At 35.3% G+C, this 18,126-nt stretch overlaps 1 protein-coding gene across 1 annotated transcript in view; it reads right to left on the bottom strand.

The window, feature by feature from the left end:
• The window catches only part of GBE1 (1,4-alpha-glucan branching enzyme 1), a 98,489-nt gene that overhangs the window by 44,026 nt on the left and 36,337 nt on the right, over nucleotides 1-18,126 (bottom strand). The window contains exons 5-6 of the mRNA XM_072431969.1: nucleotides 4,514-4,639; nucleotides 2,935-3,070 (exon numbers count right to left, since the gene is read on the bottom strand). Of these exons, the coding sequence (XP_072288070.1) occupies nucleotides 2,935-3,070; nucleotides 4,514-4,639 (262 nt within the window). The remainder of the gene's footprint in view (nucleotides 1-2,934; nucleotides 3,071-4,513; nucleotides 4,640-18,126) is intronic.

Here is an 18,126-nt window from a genome sequence, read left to right as displayed (position 1 = left end):
CTGCAGATCAGTCAGAATACCCTTGTTCGTCACTGTACAGCACAAAATTCACACGATGAGCATGTGATCATCAATATGAACTGGACAGTGTAACAATAGAGGAGGGTTTGCTGAGTTTTGACAGATAGGCAGCGATAAGGCAGATAAATACATCACCTGTTCTGAAATTGTCTGATGCCAAATCTTTGAACTAAAACCTGCATGGTTGTGCAGGAGGAAGTGCTGATAGCCAACACCCCCTGCAACATATTTTAATAGAAGATTTCAAATTGTTTAAAAAAAATCCAAAAAAAAAAAAAAACACCAATGCCAAACCCATATTTTTTCATTAGAATGTAATAAGAAATTCAGGCAGCAGACTAACATTAAAGCTGACTTAATATTTTAATGTTAATGACCTTCATGTAAATGATGAGAAAAGGTCACTTTGAGATGTCCAAAAGACCAACAAATGTAGCATTTTTCTATTTTAATAAGACGAAAAAAAGAGCAAAAATGCAAATACAAAAAAGCAGTTTGACTTCTGAATACTAACTATGCCCATCTGCATGTCCTGAACTTCACTTGCACTTTTGATATTTGCAAGGTAGATCATGAAAGCAGGCGGAAGTAATTGATTGTTTTGTACTGTGCCTTATGCTTAACCACGTTTTTTTCCCCGTAAATACGTTTCCAACTTATATCTTTAATCATTTACATATTCCTTATCATGTTTAACTCCCTCAAGGAAGCTCTTAAAAAGAACAGACATAAAAGTTAGTGTAGATCTCTTTGAGCAGAAAAAACACCTAATTCAATACAAAAAGAAAATAGAATATAGCCCCCCTCCACACACACACACACTTTTTGTCACTTGGTTAAACTGCCATTCTTTGATATGAAATGAAGGAAACCTGAAGGGAAAATAGTTAAGTGATAAATCCACAGAAGTTAGAACAAATCCTTCTCAAGTCAAACTTTAATGTCGGAAAAAGAGATCCCCCTTCAAACAAACAGCAAATGATTATAATCACTAAAGGATAACCTTCAGGTTAATAAGAGCACAGTAACAAATTCTGTTTTTTTTTTTCCCTCCTCTGAAATTCTGAACATCCTGTCTCATTGATCATTGAGAAGTGTGAACATACTGCATTTATCTTTACAATGTTTATGAAAAGCTTGTTTTAATGATTTACCAATGTTCACAGTGAACAATATGAAAGTATGGTGTGAGAATATTATGTGAGAATGGAGTTTTATCAATGGCCCTAGGTAGGGACATTAAATTGTGAACCCCTCGAAGGGTCAGTTAGTGGCATGACTATGATACTGAACAGCACTCCGTAAAATGTACATATAAATATATATATATATATATATATATATATATATATATATATATATATACACACATACACATAAGATAATAATAAATTGAGTTTTTTTATATATTACAGGACAAGTCTTATGCAAGAATTTAAATAATCAGTTTAAATGAGAATTGTGAATGCCTATTTTTGAAATACAATCTAAAACATAGCGAGTAGGTGCCAAATGGCCAAAAATATGGAACTATACAATAAGTAATGCCAATAAGTATGAGTGTTATGTGCATGTGTTTGCATCATGGTATAAATTAGCTTTTACAGTTTTTTTTATTTTTATTTTAGAAAGCAACCATAGCTTGATGAGTAAAGACTACCCCTATAGCGATGCAATCAGCAGGGCTCATGCTTGCAATGTATTGCACAGCTCTTGCTCTCACCGAGATGTGACATGGGGTATGTCAAATCTCTGCAGGGGGACCAATGATTGTACAGAGAGCAATGGTTCTTTACCATATTGATGCATCTAGGATATGTTTAGCTGATTGAAACTATAAAATTAAATATTATTGTGGTTACTAATGCTTTTTTGAGGTCACTGACACCGATGCTTGTGTTTGACATCTGGTGGCAGTTACCTCATTTCTGGAATAGGATTTATTTCCACATTCAGGTTAAAAAAATACAAATAATACATTGCTAGAAATACCTATACACATTCTAGACACTATCTCAAAAACTTTGTATCCATTTATTTTGATAGAAGCAAAATGTTTACAGCAAAGAAATAAAAAGTCAATATCTAAAGCACTGGTGAACCAAAAAAAAGTGCTCACAAAAAAACTAAGCAGTCACTTTTTTATACTGGCTTATGACAAATAATGATTGTCTTGACCTTTAGGATTTGAAATGCCTTAACATTCTAATGGCTAGAGAATCCTTTCTTATTTCTTAATTTCCACTTGTTGTGCTTTACTTTGCCCTCTTTAAAAATTTCCATCTTAAGCATCAATTTGAACATCCTATTGGTTCAGCAGCCAAAAAAACAAAACATGTACTGTAAGACGTCACCCGGGTACACAGAAGTCCCAATGACTGGTAGATTTCAAGGATTGTTCCAAACAGTACCACTATGTGCAACTGATCGATCAGATTTCTGTTGAATTCTGACACCAAGTGGTGCATTGCAGTAATTCAAATAAACAATTATTAGTAAGTAATTATTATCAATTCGATCATTTACAAGCTTTACTGTATGCAATTTAAAAAAGTAAAATATGGTAAAATCAATTTTGTGATTCAATAACTAAAATAATAATAATATAAAATGGTGTTTATAGCAATGCCTGCTCGGGTAAATGTTCTGATAAAGAGACAAAGAAAGTGTTTGTTCTTTGAAATGATGCTTTCGTACCTCTTTGTTTCCACAAGAACACAAAAGATACAAAGTGAAAGTTTCATTTCCCATGAGTTTAAAGGCCGTATTTCAGTGCTTAGGGCATCTTCCAGAAAAATAACAATGAAAAAAAAAAGAACTTTTATTGCTTACAAAAGGGGACACATATTGATCACAAGAGAAAATGAGAAAACATAATCAAGAACCACACAGACAGTTATTAATGTAACTTACCCAGATCCTTTATTTTGGGCAAAACATTATAGGTGAAATGTTTGTAAGATGCAATTTTTCCTTCATGAGACGAAATTCCAACATGTGCTTCATATATACGTACACTTTTTGGCCTTCGTGGATGCTCATGTTGAGGCTAAATAAAAAAAATATATTACAATAAAACAAATTTAGATAATACAAACACCTTCCAAAATAAGTATATACAAAATGCAGCACTGTTTACTGAAATTTGTGAAATAAAATCTTTCTAAATAAAGGCAAGGGGAGAGTGATGGTTAGTTATCCTCTGATAGGTTTTCAGTGAGCTACCCCTTTTGGAGTAAATATGAAATTACAAGCAGAACGAAAGTAGGAGGTTCTGGCTCCAGATTTGTATTGGCACAAAACATTAAATTATGTGTTGATACACAGTAGTTTTCATACATAATTATCCAACTGTTTACATTTGAACATGTATCCAGTCTAGCTTAAAAATAGGCACTGGACTGGAGTATATACATTCTAGACATGGAGTTCTGTCTATATATAGTTCTGTCTATATATAAACGGTTTTTAACTATATATAGACAGAACCTCTTCTTTCATTCCTCGTGTACTTTTTAAATAAAGGACAAATAGGTAACATTGTCTTAAGACCAGATGCTTAGGCTCAAGGTTGATGCATTAGCAAAATACCTCTAGATGTTCAAGTTCCTCACCCAATAGCCCCAACTTTTGAATGCTGTCTATATTTTGACCTCAATCTATTCTTGACACATCACTCCCCTTGCCCATACTGGCTGATTAGGTATCCCCATTAGATATTTGGTTTCATAAACCCTCTTCTATTGCAGGGGGTATTAATAAAGATCAAATGCTCTGCCCAGTCATCTAGCCATCACTTTTTCAGTTTGGCTTAGTTTCGTATGATTCCCTTTGTTCCTTCTTCCAACTTACTGTTCACTCACTGTACGATACATCTAATACTCAATTTCTCTCTTTTGCCGTGCTTATAAGGATTCAATAAAAAAATGACTAGAGAATAGAGATCTACATATCAGCCCAAGTGCTCCTGGAATGCTTAAGTTGCCTGCTTTTACTTATTGTACTTGGAAATATAGGTGCTTTTTCAGGACAGAAATCATCATTTTAAATGTTAACACAAATTGAAACAAATCACAAGTACCACTTTGCAGCAGCAAATACCACACTGACTGCTGACAGAATCTATTTTTTATTGTTTTGCGGTAGCCTTGAAGCCGGCACTTATTTAGCATGTTGAAAAGGTATACCTGGCCATACACAATGAGCAATGGTATTTTACTGATGAAGTGTAAACATAATGACCATTTGTCTGTATTGCCTCTGGTTGGCTGCATTACAACCAACACATAATAAAAACTTTACCCCCAAAACATGACCCGGACATATAAAAGCCTTCATCATACATCATGGGAGCAGATATAGTTGCTGGCCTCTGAAAAGTGAAGTCAGCAACATCTACAGATTGCTAATGCCCAGCTAAAGAATCTTAATGCTACCTCCGATTCTCTCCTTAAATAGATTACAAATGTCAAATATTGAGGAAGGTTCTTACTTTGTAAGGATTTGCTGGTGCCCAATGCACCCAATCATAGATAACATTACTTTCTTCCTGAACGACATATTTTGCCCAAGGTGAGATGCGGTAGAGAACCTCTCCTGATTTGCTCTTGATTACTACCTGCAAATAAAAAAATGGTAAAAAAATGATTGATTTTTGTAATGGCAAAAAAGACTACAGCAGTCTAAATGAAGTTTAGAAAAAACACACCTAAACACTGAAATGTATACTTTATTCAGATAGTCCCGTGTTCTCACATGATAAAATGCCTGTGCACAAAATAGCTAACAAATTATGGCTTGCATGAATGATCACTTGAACCCCATCTATACATTTGCTTCTCCAGAACTGAACCAACTGATATTGGAAGATACACAAGAATCCCATCTTTAATATTTTGGTTTAGCTGTACATTTCCATGACTCTAACCACAGTAAAATCTGTAAACAGAACTGGTAAACAGCTCCACAAAAAGGGCATTAAAAATGTGATTTATTGTGTATGTGGACTTCCAGTGTATAGACTATGCAATCTAAAGTATTTATATATTCTGAACAAGCAGTAAAAGCACTGACATATAACTTTCCATGAAAGCATATTCTTATAAACCCAGTCAACAGGTGTTTTTGAGAGAAGTTAAATCAAATGAAACTGGGCTTTGAAGTTTTTGTTGTGATATTTTCAAATGACTGAATATACCCAGGTATACACCAATCTTAACATAAGCTCTGGTTCTTACCAGGAAAAACTACTTAAATACAGGAAGGAATCGGGTATAGGGTAGAAAGAATCATTTATACCTTCCCACACACAACACAACATTCTCATGTCCAGTGGAATCACATTCCCTATGGTGGTGGTCATTGACAGGAGAGAATTCCCCCCCTTACCACTTCAGCCCTCACCCAATATACTTAGTGGTGAACAGAGGTGTGAAGTTAAAAAAACTCCTATCACTTTAATGATTTCCCCCGTCCCTGGGTCTTACCACTAATACTTTACTTATGGAGGACGCAGTAACAGTTACAGCACTGTATAATAGAATTGTACTACTTGCCTTGTCTATTAGTTACAGCCCTGGGTCCAATCTCAGGTATTACACAATGGTCTGCATATGTGAAACCAGGTAATGAAGTAACTGTCAGAATTAGAGAAACAACCTGTGTATCAGCCATGGTAATTTTTTGATGGGTCTTTTAAAGACCCCAAATCTTCCCTTATATGGGTTTTTTGTTAATTAGTTACATGCAGTTGGAGAGGTCAGGGATGGGCTTTTTAAAGATCTTTTACTGTTTGTTCATTAAATGTTAATAGTTTAATGTCCATGGTCCATGATCAGATCAGGTGCACCTAATCGGAATGGTTCAGTTAGGATTGTAGCAATGTATTTCTTAAGTTCTAGGTAAATGAGCAAAAACAAATATAGTGTAAATATATTATAACTATAATGCAGATATTACTATCACAGCAGTAGAAATAAAATATCTTGGTAATCCCATTTAAACAGTTTGGAAAAACAGTTTAAACTAAGTTGCCTGGCCCCAAAGAAACCCTCACCTATGGGGTGGTAATATATGATCTGGGCTTGCTTCAGTTGATCAGGTCTAGGTTCAGCAACATTATGTGCCCAAAAGTAAGGTCAACCGACTACCTGAAAATACTGAATGAACAGGTTTTATCTATAATTGGATCTTTTCTTCCGTTATGGCACAGATATATTCCATAATAATAATACCATGATTGTTATGAGTGGTTCAGGGAGCATGAGACATTGCTTTCACACAGAGAGGCCAACAGAGAGACTAGACCTTTGGGCAACAGGGATGCATGGAAAGCTATAAAAGTATAATCAGAAGAACCATGTGCAAAACCTTGTCAAGATTTATTCATCCAGAATGCCCACTGCAATTGATATATGGATAAACAAGAGATCACTGCATTTGCCAAAAGGGAAATATTAAAACAATGATACATTAGAAATTTTAGGATATGACTTAAAGATAATTTTTTGTGGTATATACCAATGCAGTAATTTGCAGATACTGATAAAACACTCTAAAAAGTTTGCAAAAGGTAGTTGGCAAGTATGTATTGCATTCAATGACAAACCACGTTGGATGAAGGTGAATCATAGCCTGAAGCTCCCTATAATCAGGTCTGCAGGTTTAGTTTCCGTACAGCTAGATACAGTATGTAAAAAAGTTGCTTTAGATTTAAAGTGTGCGAGTCTATCTGCTGCCTGGAGCAGCCACTTTCATCAGTCTATCACTTTAGAACTCAAGATAAATGTAACGGTCAGCAGAGATTTATGGCATTCTGTCCCAGCCTCAAACACAATCTCAGGGAGCAACAATGAAATGTTAGAATACAAGACAGTAGCAATTGGTGGAAACAAAAAAAGTAGGCATTACAGAATGTTTTAATCATAGATAATAAACTATATTCTTTACAAAAGGTTAAGTACTGCACTAAAAGAACTTATATAATTTATTATACAATAAAGCTGATCAATAAAATAATATAAATCAAAGTCAGCATCTTAACAGGCAATATGTAAAACACAGAGGTAGATACAGTACAGTATACAATGCTTAGGACATCAAAAGCCAAGAATGCGTCATATATTTGTATTTTTTCCTATACTTTTTGGATGATTGCTATGAATGGTTAGCTATCTACGCCTACCAGCACTTGGGTTTTAAGTTTAAAGTGGAACTCCAATTAGCTAAATAAAATCTAGTTTTAGCAGCTACTGTCCCCTTCCTGAATTGCAAGCCGCTAATATTCCTATAGTCTAGAGGGCAATAAACTTGCAGAATTATTAGGTCCTGTAGGGCTCCTCCTGACAGGACAACTTGTACCACAAAGCACCATCTTTCAAAACAAGTCGTGCAGCCTCACATTTCCTTTTTTAAAAAGCAAACCCAAAAATGTTTCAAATGTCACTAGTAACCTAAGACAGTCCGTCATTTACATGACTAAGGCACACCTTTAAGTCATTTTAAGATCAGATGTTAATTCACAAATATTTGGAATAACTAACTGTATTTTAATGGCAGTGTGCTTTGTATTTCTGTGGGTTAACCCAGTATAAAGATTTGCTTTGGTGCAGGAGTTTTCTGTATGCAGACCCACCCTTACGGATGTCTCTCCTTGTGTAGATTGATTGGTCTGGTATCTACCCCTGTAGTGTAGTTTTCCACATGCAGCCTGTACTAGCAATGAGGTCCCTCTTATAGTTCTGTGGACTTAGTTTACAAAAGCAATTAGCACACTCAAAGTCAATTTATTTGTAGCTATTGGGGAGTATATCAATAAAAGTTTTTATTTCTGGAGTTTAGCTTTTAAAGAGACCTTCCCCAAAACTGGATATGTCCTTTTAACTCCTCTTAAAAATGTAAAAGCTTCCATTTTAATATTTCTTTATCAGGCTGGTAAATCCAACTCTGCTAACATACAAAAACATTTACAGAGAAACTGAATATTAGAGGGGAAATATTCTCAGGTAAAGTTCTGAGATAATGCTTCAAGCAAAGCACTAGAAATGCTGAACTGACAAATTCTTGTCTCAGGCTACATTATCTCTTACATCTTTGTAATATTCTTGGTTGGCTGCTGAGAAAATATATTTCTGAGCTGTGTTCACTTAAGAAGCAGAAGAAATATACTATCAACTATGAAGAGACTTGGCATCACTTTACATTCTTTTTGTTATGAGAAAAATGGCACTTGCATTATTCACAAATTAAAGTGGACCTAAACCAAAATGTTTTACCTTACATAAAAGTGTAGATAACTCTTACATGGTCATGCATGACTTCTGGCTTCTCCTTCTGCGCATGCTCAATTGGAACCCTTTTTCCCCATCTACGCCACCCAATCTCGCGCAGTGCCCGCCACAGCGATCAAAACTGAATGGAAGTGCAGAGACTCCCAGGGTACATACGTCATGCATCCCGGGAGACTTCTGGCTGCTCCTTCTACGCATGCCCAATCATACACAGCAATATCGGCATTCTTTTTACCCCATCTACATCATCCAATCTTGCGCCTGCGCAGTGCGAGATGGGGTGATGTATGAAGGAGGAAAATGGTGGTGCCTGGTACTTCCCTCACACCAGGAAGAAAGACGATACCAGGACGAGGCCGGGCCCGATCCAGAAAACCCCCAGATGGCTCAACATATCTGTGAAGGTAAAGGGGAGTGAGTGTTTCTTTTAGTTCAGTTTACTTCCGCTTTAAATCAAGCTTAAAAGGTGCAAAAAAGAATTGTGCCATTACCCTATCCCTTGTAAAATGCATCTTATTGAAGTAATGCAGGCAACAACAGGGTTTCCTAAATGAAAAAATAGGATCTGAGTGACCTGAGTTGATGTATTGCTATAGGCTGTCTTCACATCTACGTTGCTGCATGGGCTGCCTAATACACCTAAAAAGCAGCATTTACAGGTAATCCTTTCCCCAATATCAATTTATGCTTCGGCCAGCAATCATTTAAATGCCTACCCCATGGTGGCACAAAAAGAAAAGAAAAAAAAAAAAAAGAAGAAGTGTGTGTACTTTTGTTTTTACATGTGTATTGTACGGTGCAGTGTGATGCATTGCAGGTTGGCCAGCAAAGTGCATTGAGGTGCTATTCAGAAATATTTGCAATACAGCCCACCAAAGTTTGTTACAAGCATTCCAATGCAGTACCTCACAGATACCTACCCAGCTTTGCTTCAAAGCCCACACCAAACTACATTGTAAGTGGCTGAATTGCTAACTTTGTACAAGAGAAGGAAAACTAAAAGCTTGCAGACCTGACTGTAAAAACAGAAAATAAGTGGTTCCAGTTAATATTTCTCATTTAAGTATCCTTTGCCACACCAATTTGATGCAAGCATGTTCTTTTTAATTCTGCTTCTGAACTGGCCTTTGTAATTAATTAATTACTGCATTGGAATGCTTTGTAATTAATTGTAATTTACAATTTTAGAGGTTTGTTATCCAGAAAACTTTATTTTTACTACTAATGTTTACCACATTAAAATGACTGTTGGTTCATGGGAAAATGCGAACCAAGACGGTTTGCCCCGTTCCTTACAACGTTGGACTAATGTCTGTTTGTTGGCAGCCAGAAGAGTGATTATGCGCAACTGGATTCAGCCTCCACCTCCCACATTGGACCAAGTCATCACTTCCTTGAAAACTTTATTTCATACAGAGATGTTGGACGCTCAACTTCAGGGCGATGACTGTATAACCTGTTTCTGGCAACAATGGTACAAATTTATGTTGTATACATTTACAAGCTCTGAGTGCTCCTCGATCCTCAATGAGTTCCAATACTCTACGTGGTACATTACAAATATCACAACTACCGCAACTGCAAATGGCTAATAACTCTAATATTATTGGACTTCATGACTGATGGTATGCTACCTTTAAGAATGTCAAGCTTCAAGTGTACCCCCCCCCTTCTTTTTCATTATGTTCTGACCCCCCTGTTGTTTGTTTTTGTAAAATGACCAAACTAATAAAATTGGTTTAAAAAAAAAAAAAAATGACTGGAGTAAACTTTAATTCTTTATAAATATAATACTCCTGGTATAGGATGACTAGCACCCAACATAGTCTCTCACACATAGGTAAATATAATTTCCTGTCCAATTTATTTTTTTTTATCTGCAAATAGAAAAAAATATTAGTGGGTGATTTTGGTAATATTATTGAAAAAAATTATTGTTTCGACTTAACGCAAAAAGAATCTAAACTCTTGAATGGATTGCATCTCTGGAAGCCTGATGTAAAAATAGAATACCAAGGTAAATACTTTTGAAAGCTCATAGAAACCAAATAAAAACCAAATGTCATTTGTGCAATTAGAGATGCATTAGTGCTGCAGTGTGCAAAAAAAAAAAAAAAAAACAGTGTCTGCACATTTTTTAGTTCGTTAACATGCCTATTTAAACAAATGAGCTGCCTTAACACAATGTGCCTGATTTATTAAAGCTTTCTAAGGCTGGAGAGGATACACTTTCATCAGTGAAGCTGGGTAATCCAGCAAACCCGGAATGGATCTGACCCAGGATTCAAAACATTTGATAGCAAATTGCAAACTATATAAGACATCCATTCCAGGTTTGATGGATCACCCAGCTTTACTGATGAAAGTGTATCCTCTTCAGCCTTGGAGAGCTTTAATGAATCAGGCCCAATGAATTACCACAATGCAACACTGTTAATCCAGCCTAAAAAATCCTTCAGTTGTTTTTGTTTCTGATTTATTATCACATCTGCAAGACTAAATAATGTGTTTTCTCATGTCTTATCCTAGGCATACATGAAAAATGTTGGTTTTGACTTTGATACATGGTTAAAGCCAGGGTTGTGGAGTTTGAGTCAGACAATTTTGGGTATCTGAAGTCGGAGTCAATAAAAATGTGCCGACTGTGACTGATAAATTTAAATTATAATAAAAAAAATATGTAAAAATACAGCAAGTTCAAATGTTCTATTTCACAAACAATAGTCATAATTAGGTACTTCTCTGATGTAAGAATAAAGCCCAGTGGACAGTTGTATTTTTACTAGTGTGAAGTTCAGCTGAGCTTTTATACAACCTTACAATCACATTATTGTAATCTGGATTACGTACATTACAAAAAGTGTTTTCATTTTATTTCAGATAAAATGTGTTTAACAAGTTCATTTGAGTGTAAACAAGTGTAATGATATAGGTGTAGGTGAGTGCTATGGCCTGATGTGTGTTCAGGTGTCCTGTCTGCACTCTCCATATATGCTCCCATCCAGGATTTAACATTAACATCATTTTGCACACCACCTAATACTAGGAAGTAGGTTAAGTGGCCCCCTGGCCCTGGAACCTCCCACTGCCTGGCAGAAGATCAGTAATCAAAGATAAAGGTAGCAGCTCTGCTCAACTTCCTCTGCTAAAAGAGCCAAGAAGAACTTGGAAGAACAGCTTTTTGGATTCAACTCGAAGTGTTCATGTTTATTTTAAAACTGCATGGCTGCTTGTGTGTACTATGATGGAAGCTGTGTGCATGTTTATGGATGCCTAAGTTTAGTGCAGGGCTATAGCTTATTTGTGTGTATAATGCCGTGTTGTATGTATGTTTGCAATAGTGAAGGACTATGTGTATGTTTGTATTTAAATCAAAGAATAGAATCTTTTCAATAGAAAAGAATCTTTTATTGGATAATCAAATCTTGTTAGCTGCTAATTATGTTGATCCAATGAGCTTTGTGTTGAGCGATGACCAGAATGATACTGCAAAAAAGGCCCTCCATGATGTAGCAGTTCGCATGAAGGGATTACTACCTGAAACACCACCACTGGATGAAGCTATAAGCACTGGTGACTTCAGGATCATTCTCTTCAAATGAAGAATTAGAATGATTCCTACTTGGACAAAATGGAACTTTCAACAGTAAAGCCAGGTCGTAAAAGATACACGTCCAGAAAATCTCCAAATAAAGAGATTCCAGCAGACTTTTTTAAAGAATTAAAATAGGTAGAAAAGTATGATTGCTCATCGAAACTGAATGTAGAAGAAGCCATCCTTGTTTATTCCGAGAATATTAGTGATGTGGCTAGAACCGTAACAGCAATGCCACCCACCCAAGTCAGTGTTGAAAAACTATTTTCAGCTCTAAAAATAATCAAGTCAGATTTAAGAGCTTCTATGAAAGAGGATCTGGCAGAAGAAATGCTGTTTTTTAGAACAACACTACATTGAGTTAGTTTTGGATTGCATATAACAGCTATTCTACTCTACACGTATATTCCAAGTTTAATATATAAACTGTTTTAGGTTTTCCAGCTTAATTCATTTTTTGTTCATGTAGTTAATCTTTGTTATTGTTTTAAAACTAACAAAGAATGTGGTTCCTAATTTTTGCATGCTAAGCTACTACTTTATAGCCACTTGATGTAAACAATAAATAAAACCTTATTGTTTTCATTTTTTGTCTTTTGTTGAAACTGGCCAATACAGTAGAGCGTCAGCTTCCTAGCCAGTAGTTCTGTGGTTAAATGGCGTGTATGCTGCCTTCCTTGATTAAACGTGGAAAATACATTAGCATTTTACAGGGTTTCTCATTTTATCCTCACACATGTTCAAAGTTCACAAAAAAATGTAGACACCCTAATTATTTTAAATCAATAAATGTATTATAAAATTAAATATAGCACAATATTTTTACCATAAAAGTTTTTTCTCAAGAAACAATAAATAAAAATATGTAATAATTAATTAAATGATTTATTAATCATTAATGCTTTCACCTCTTAAGTTGGTAGGCAAAAAACTTAACATTTTTGAATAATAATAATAATAATTAATAATAATAATTTTTGAATATAATAATAACCTATTTCGTCTTACTACTCCTATCCATTTAGAGAACATGTTCTCAACAGGATTAAGAAACGAAGAGTATGGTGGTAAAAATAGGAGTTGGTGTCCCTTACTTTCAACCAAGCTCTTTACCTGGCTGGTTTTAATGAAAGGGGGAATTATCCATAATTAGGATGGCATGCTGAACACTCTTTTCACTAAAAACATTCAAAACCTCATTAATAAAATGGAGGAATGCTTCTAGATTAAATGCTTGTGCCTTACAGTGGAGGGTCCCATTTTTATTCCTCACACAACAAATTGAATAATTTCTGGAATGCACTCCAGCCACAACATGCACCGCCCTTTGCCCAATAAGAAATCTTCCCCTTTTGGTTCTCATTGAGATGTTAAAACCTACTTCATCAAGAAAGTAGATGTTTTTTTTCCATCTTCTTTTGCAATGAGATCAAGGATTTTGTTAGCATAGCTAAGTCTTTCTTGAAGAGACTGGGAATCATTGCTCCCTGCAGGAATGAATCAATAATTGTTGAAATAGATACATTATTTACAAACTTCTCTGATAATCCTTCATTTCTCTGAGGCTTATTTTGGAATCTTCAGACATTAATTTGCTTAACTCCTCCTTATGGGCTTCATCCAACTTTAAATTTCTCAGACCTCCTCTTGGTAAATTTTTCACTCTACTGGAAGATTCATAGGTGTTAATAATTTTGGTTATTGGGTGTACGATTACAACCCAAAACAATCGCTACCTGGGAGGCATCATTTCCATTCAGATAATGGTCTACCACTCTTTGACATTCTGCATTACTTCATTCTCTGGCTATAAGGGTAAGTGCAATACTAAAATAAAGCTATTAACTTTGAAGATGAAAAGATGAATAATATTGTTATCCTAAAACATAGAATCAATCCCTGAAATAAAGATATTTATTTTAAAATTATATTAAGTAAAAATCATAATTGACAAATCAGTTTATTTTTATATATTTTTATTATTGTTTCTTGAGCAAAATTTTATGGTAAAAATATTGTGTTATATTTAATTTTATAATACATTTATTGATTGATGAATAATAAGGGGTCTAATTTTTTTGTCAAGTTTGGTTGCAAATGTGTGAAGTTTGAATGCAAAAGTGTGAAGATAAAATTAGAAACCCTGTAATTACAGAGGAGTCGGAGTCGAAGGATATATCTACTGACTCCAAAGCCCTGGTTATAGCAACCAGAAGAAAGTCATCAGAGAAATGTTTGTAAATGGAATTGTTTAATCAAATTTTGATGGATGTAACAATGTTTGCCTTGTTGATTAAAAATATTGCAAAGAGAATGTCTAGCTTTAACCTTGTGCATACTCGGCATTGACCAATCCTAAGATTAGTAATAATACAACTCAAATAGTAGTAACTATATAACCTTTCCAATATATAAAACATAACAAGCTTGCATTTATATTTTTCATTGTGCCATAAAATAAACCTCTACATATAGTTGGCATGGAAGAAGTATAATCAGTTTGGATTTTTGGTTTCTGATTTCAGCACTCTTTTTTTACAGCAAGTGCTCTGACAGCATTCATTTCATACATTATACCCTATGTGACAATAAGAAGAACAAAATCAGTTTAGATGAAGGAGTGTTTAAATGTCTCAGCTATGGTCCAGTGTTTAGAACATGATATAGACAAAAGAATGGAAATTATGTTTGGAGCAGTCAGAAAAAGCCACAGTGGGCTAACTCAAAGACATCGTTATTCTAATGTGCAGCAACCAAGCCATGCACTCTGCTGGAGCTAGACAGATACATGGTGGATTCTGATGGGATGCTTTGTGTTACTGCACCTAATAGGAACTATTTATCATGTAAAGCTGCAGTAACTTTATGCCATGTTCTGCTTTGGAGGTGAAAAACGAAATATCTCTGAATCCATATTTAACATTTTACACATCAGAAAACAAATTCAGATCACTCAGCCGAGTTATGATACAGCTATTTGCCAGGTTTGTATTTTTGCATTGATTTCTAAAGTGAATGTAAAAAAAAGTTGAGACAACTAATTTCCATCCTGCAGGGCAAGCAAGTCATTACACAGAAATGCAATTCTGGCATCCGGAAATCAACTGTGCACACTTTCCAAGGAGTTCAACTAATCAAGGTAGTTTTCAGCAACTGTAATTTGCGCAAGACTTAAAATAAGGCAGAAAAAATCCACAAGGTAAAAAAAAAATAAAATCTTAGGAATAAGCAAAAGTTTAAAAGAATTGAAAGGAACACCAGGGGATTTAATTTGTTTCCGAAAAGCAATTTCTTTGCTGGACTTTTTCAGTACAAATGTGGTGTTTAGCATTTAGCCAAGTTGGGCTAAAAAGCAAAAAGATGCATGAGAAAAGCATAGGAAAATCAACTATACACTGACCAATTTTATCTCCTCCTATTCCCTAATATAATTATAAAGGAGGATTTATATAGCACCAAAATTTATGCAGCCTTGTACATTAAACAGGGGCTGCAAATAGATATAAAAATTAATATCATTACAAGGTTTTCCGACAATCATGAAGAATTAAGAAAGATATGTGTAAAACACTGGTCCCTACTTACTTCAGACCCTCTTATTAACAAATATTTATCTCTTTGCCCCCAATTCACCTTTAGAAGGTTGCCTTCCATTGGTGATAAACTAGTTAAGAGTCATCTTTGCAGTAACTATAGAAAAGGGAATACAGAAGAAACAGGTACTTTTCCTTGTGGTAAGTGCAATTATTGTCATTGGATCTATAAGGACATTGACAATGTACAAATACATGTTAAACTGAAAAGAAGATTGACTGGCTACGTTGACTGCAACACTTAAGGGGTTATATTATAAGGGGTTATAAGGGGTTAAGGCCTTTTGTAACTGCCGCTAAATCTATATCGGCAAGACAAAAAGATGTTTCCGCAAAGGATCTGCGAGCATCTTTATAATATGAGAACTGGAAAAATTGTAACCCCTTAGAGTTTCCACATGGGCGTTGATCATAAATTTAATTTAGAAGAAATGAGATTCATTGCACTGGAAAAGGTATACATAGATCCAAGAGGTGACGATGTTGATAGGAAAATTTTACAAAAAGAAACTAAGTGGATTTTTGAATTGTGTGCCACCAAATCTCCTGGCTTGAATGAAATGTTTAAGCTTCAAATCTTTTCTGTAAAAATGTAAAAAAAAATGAAAAGGATTATTTTCAACTATTATGACACCCCAGAGAAAAATAGGGAGAAAAAAGACAAAATATTTTTTTTTTTTGCTTATTGCCTTATTTATAATCATTTATATGCTAAGTGTTATTAAAAGTTAGAATCGCTTACATTGTTTGGGTTCAAATAAAAATGGAAGCAATTTATTGTGCACCTATATATTGTACCATGATTCCCCTCTACCCGTGAGGGCTGAGGCGGGTGATGAGGCCCATCTATATATTGATAGATTGCCCCTCTGGTGATCACCCTTCAGGGTTGTCTCTACAGTTTGTACTACAATATCTTTTAAGGTTAGGTGCGTTTGGAGAGGCAGTATCCAAGAGCTTGTCCTTTTTCCCTTATCCAATATCGCGCATGTGGCTTTGCATCAATTGCGCCATATTTTCCATGGAGCATGCGACTCTGCAACGGATACGGAAATTGCGTTTACTTCAACTGCCCTCATGCAAGTGCCTACACCACGTGGAACGCCCGTCATTAGTCACATATAAAGATGAACAGAGGAACATAAATCGTGGCATTTGGAAATTAAGACATCTCAGCGCATGGACGTCGGTCATTTTTTGTATATTGGAATTGAAAGTGGTTTTAGTTTCAACTATAGTGGAAAAGGTAAGCTTATGTGCGCATATGGTTATATTGGATATAATTGCTATTCTTGGAGATGCATCTGTCATTATATTTTATTTAATGCAGGCACTGTACAAACAAAGGCGAGTTTGGATGTGCATGATAATTTATATGAAAATAAGGTTCACTGATAATGATTTTGTCTTGCCTTGATTATGTGTATAGGTAAACGCAACAAATTTGTCTATGTATCAATTGCTATTACTATAGATTTTGAATATACAATTTTTTCAAAATAGATACAAAAATGATATATCTTTTAAGCTTTCTGAGTGTTTTTGGATGTGCACATTAATTTTATTGAATTCAAGATATTTATTCACAGGTTTTTAATGGATTATAAACATGAGTTTTTCACATATATGTGAAGTCTATTAGGCTCCACCCAAATGGAATTTAACTAAACCACAGGGTTACATTGCACCTTTAAATGTATACACTTTGTTAGTAACTGTGAATTTATTGATAGGGCACACATCATCTGAGATGGTGCTCTCTGTATCACTTTTTGTCTATACTCACACGTATGGTAGATATTTACATGCAATTCGTTAATTTAAATATGCAGAGATGTATATACATTTTCTAACTACCCCGGAGGTGGATTTGCAGTTTAATTATAGTATTTTTCCTCATATTGTCGGCGGCTAGCCTCCCCGCCCTCCAGCTGTCCAACAAGGGAACCTTGGCTTCATGGTTCAGTGTAAGTTATTTAACTAATAAATTAATAAATGATGTAAATTTACCATTTAATGTTGTAGTGATGTATTCACAATGGGTCATGTATTGTTTGTTTTTATCTCAGTCAGTTCTCTCCTCCTGAAGTGGGAGCAATCCACGAAAAAAGGTGGCAGTTAGAAGTTCGGACATCTTGGCCTGTGGGCGCCGGTAATTTTTTGTATTTTAGAATAGAAAGTGTTTTGGTTACAACTATAGTGGGAAAGGCACTGTACAAACAAGGTAAGTTTGGATGCGCATGATAATCTATATAGAAATTAGGTGGATTTGCAGTTTAATTATGGTCCTATTCCTCATATTGTCCCCTGCTACCCTCCAGCTGTCCAACTAAGGGAACTTTCATGGTTCAGTTCTATTCTCTCCTCCTGAAGAAGTGGTCGCAATCCATGAAATGCGTCGAGGATAACATGTCTCTTTTAGTTGCATGCTAAAGAGAGCATTCATGTTTGTAAACATGCTGTAATGTTTTATTAACCTCCTTGCAGTTAAGCCCGACCTTCGCTCGGGCAAAAAAAAACTGCAAGGATGGTTAAGCCCGAGATTTTGTACATCCATACTTACCTGGTCCCCCGATCATCGTCCGCCGATCTCCCTCTCCAGCGTCGGGTGCCAGCGGGACCGGTAAGA

This window comes from Pyxicephalus adspersus, chromosome 1 (genome assembly GCF_032062135.1).
Source record: "Pyxicephalus adspersus chromosome 1, UCB_Pads_2.0, whole genome shotgun sequence".
Lineage (NCBI taxonomy): Eukaryota > Metazoa > Chordata > Amphibia > Anura > Pyxicephalidae > Pyxicephalus > Pyxicephalus adspersus.
This window is presented reverse-complemented; position numbering and strand designations above follow the sequence as displayed.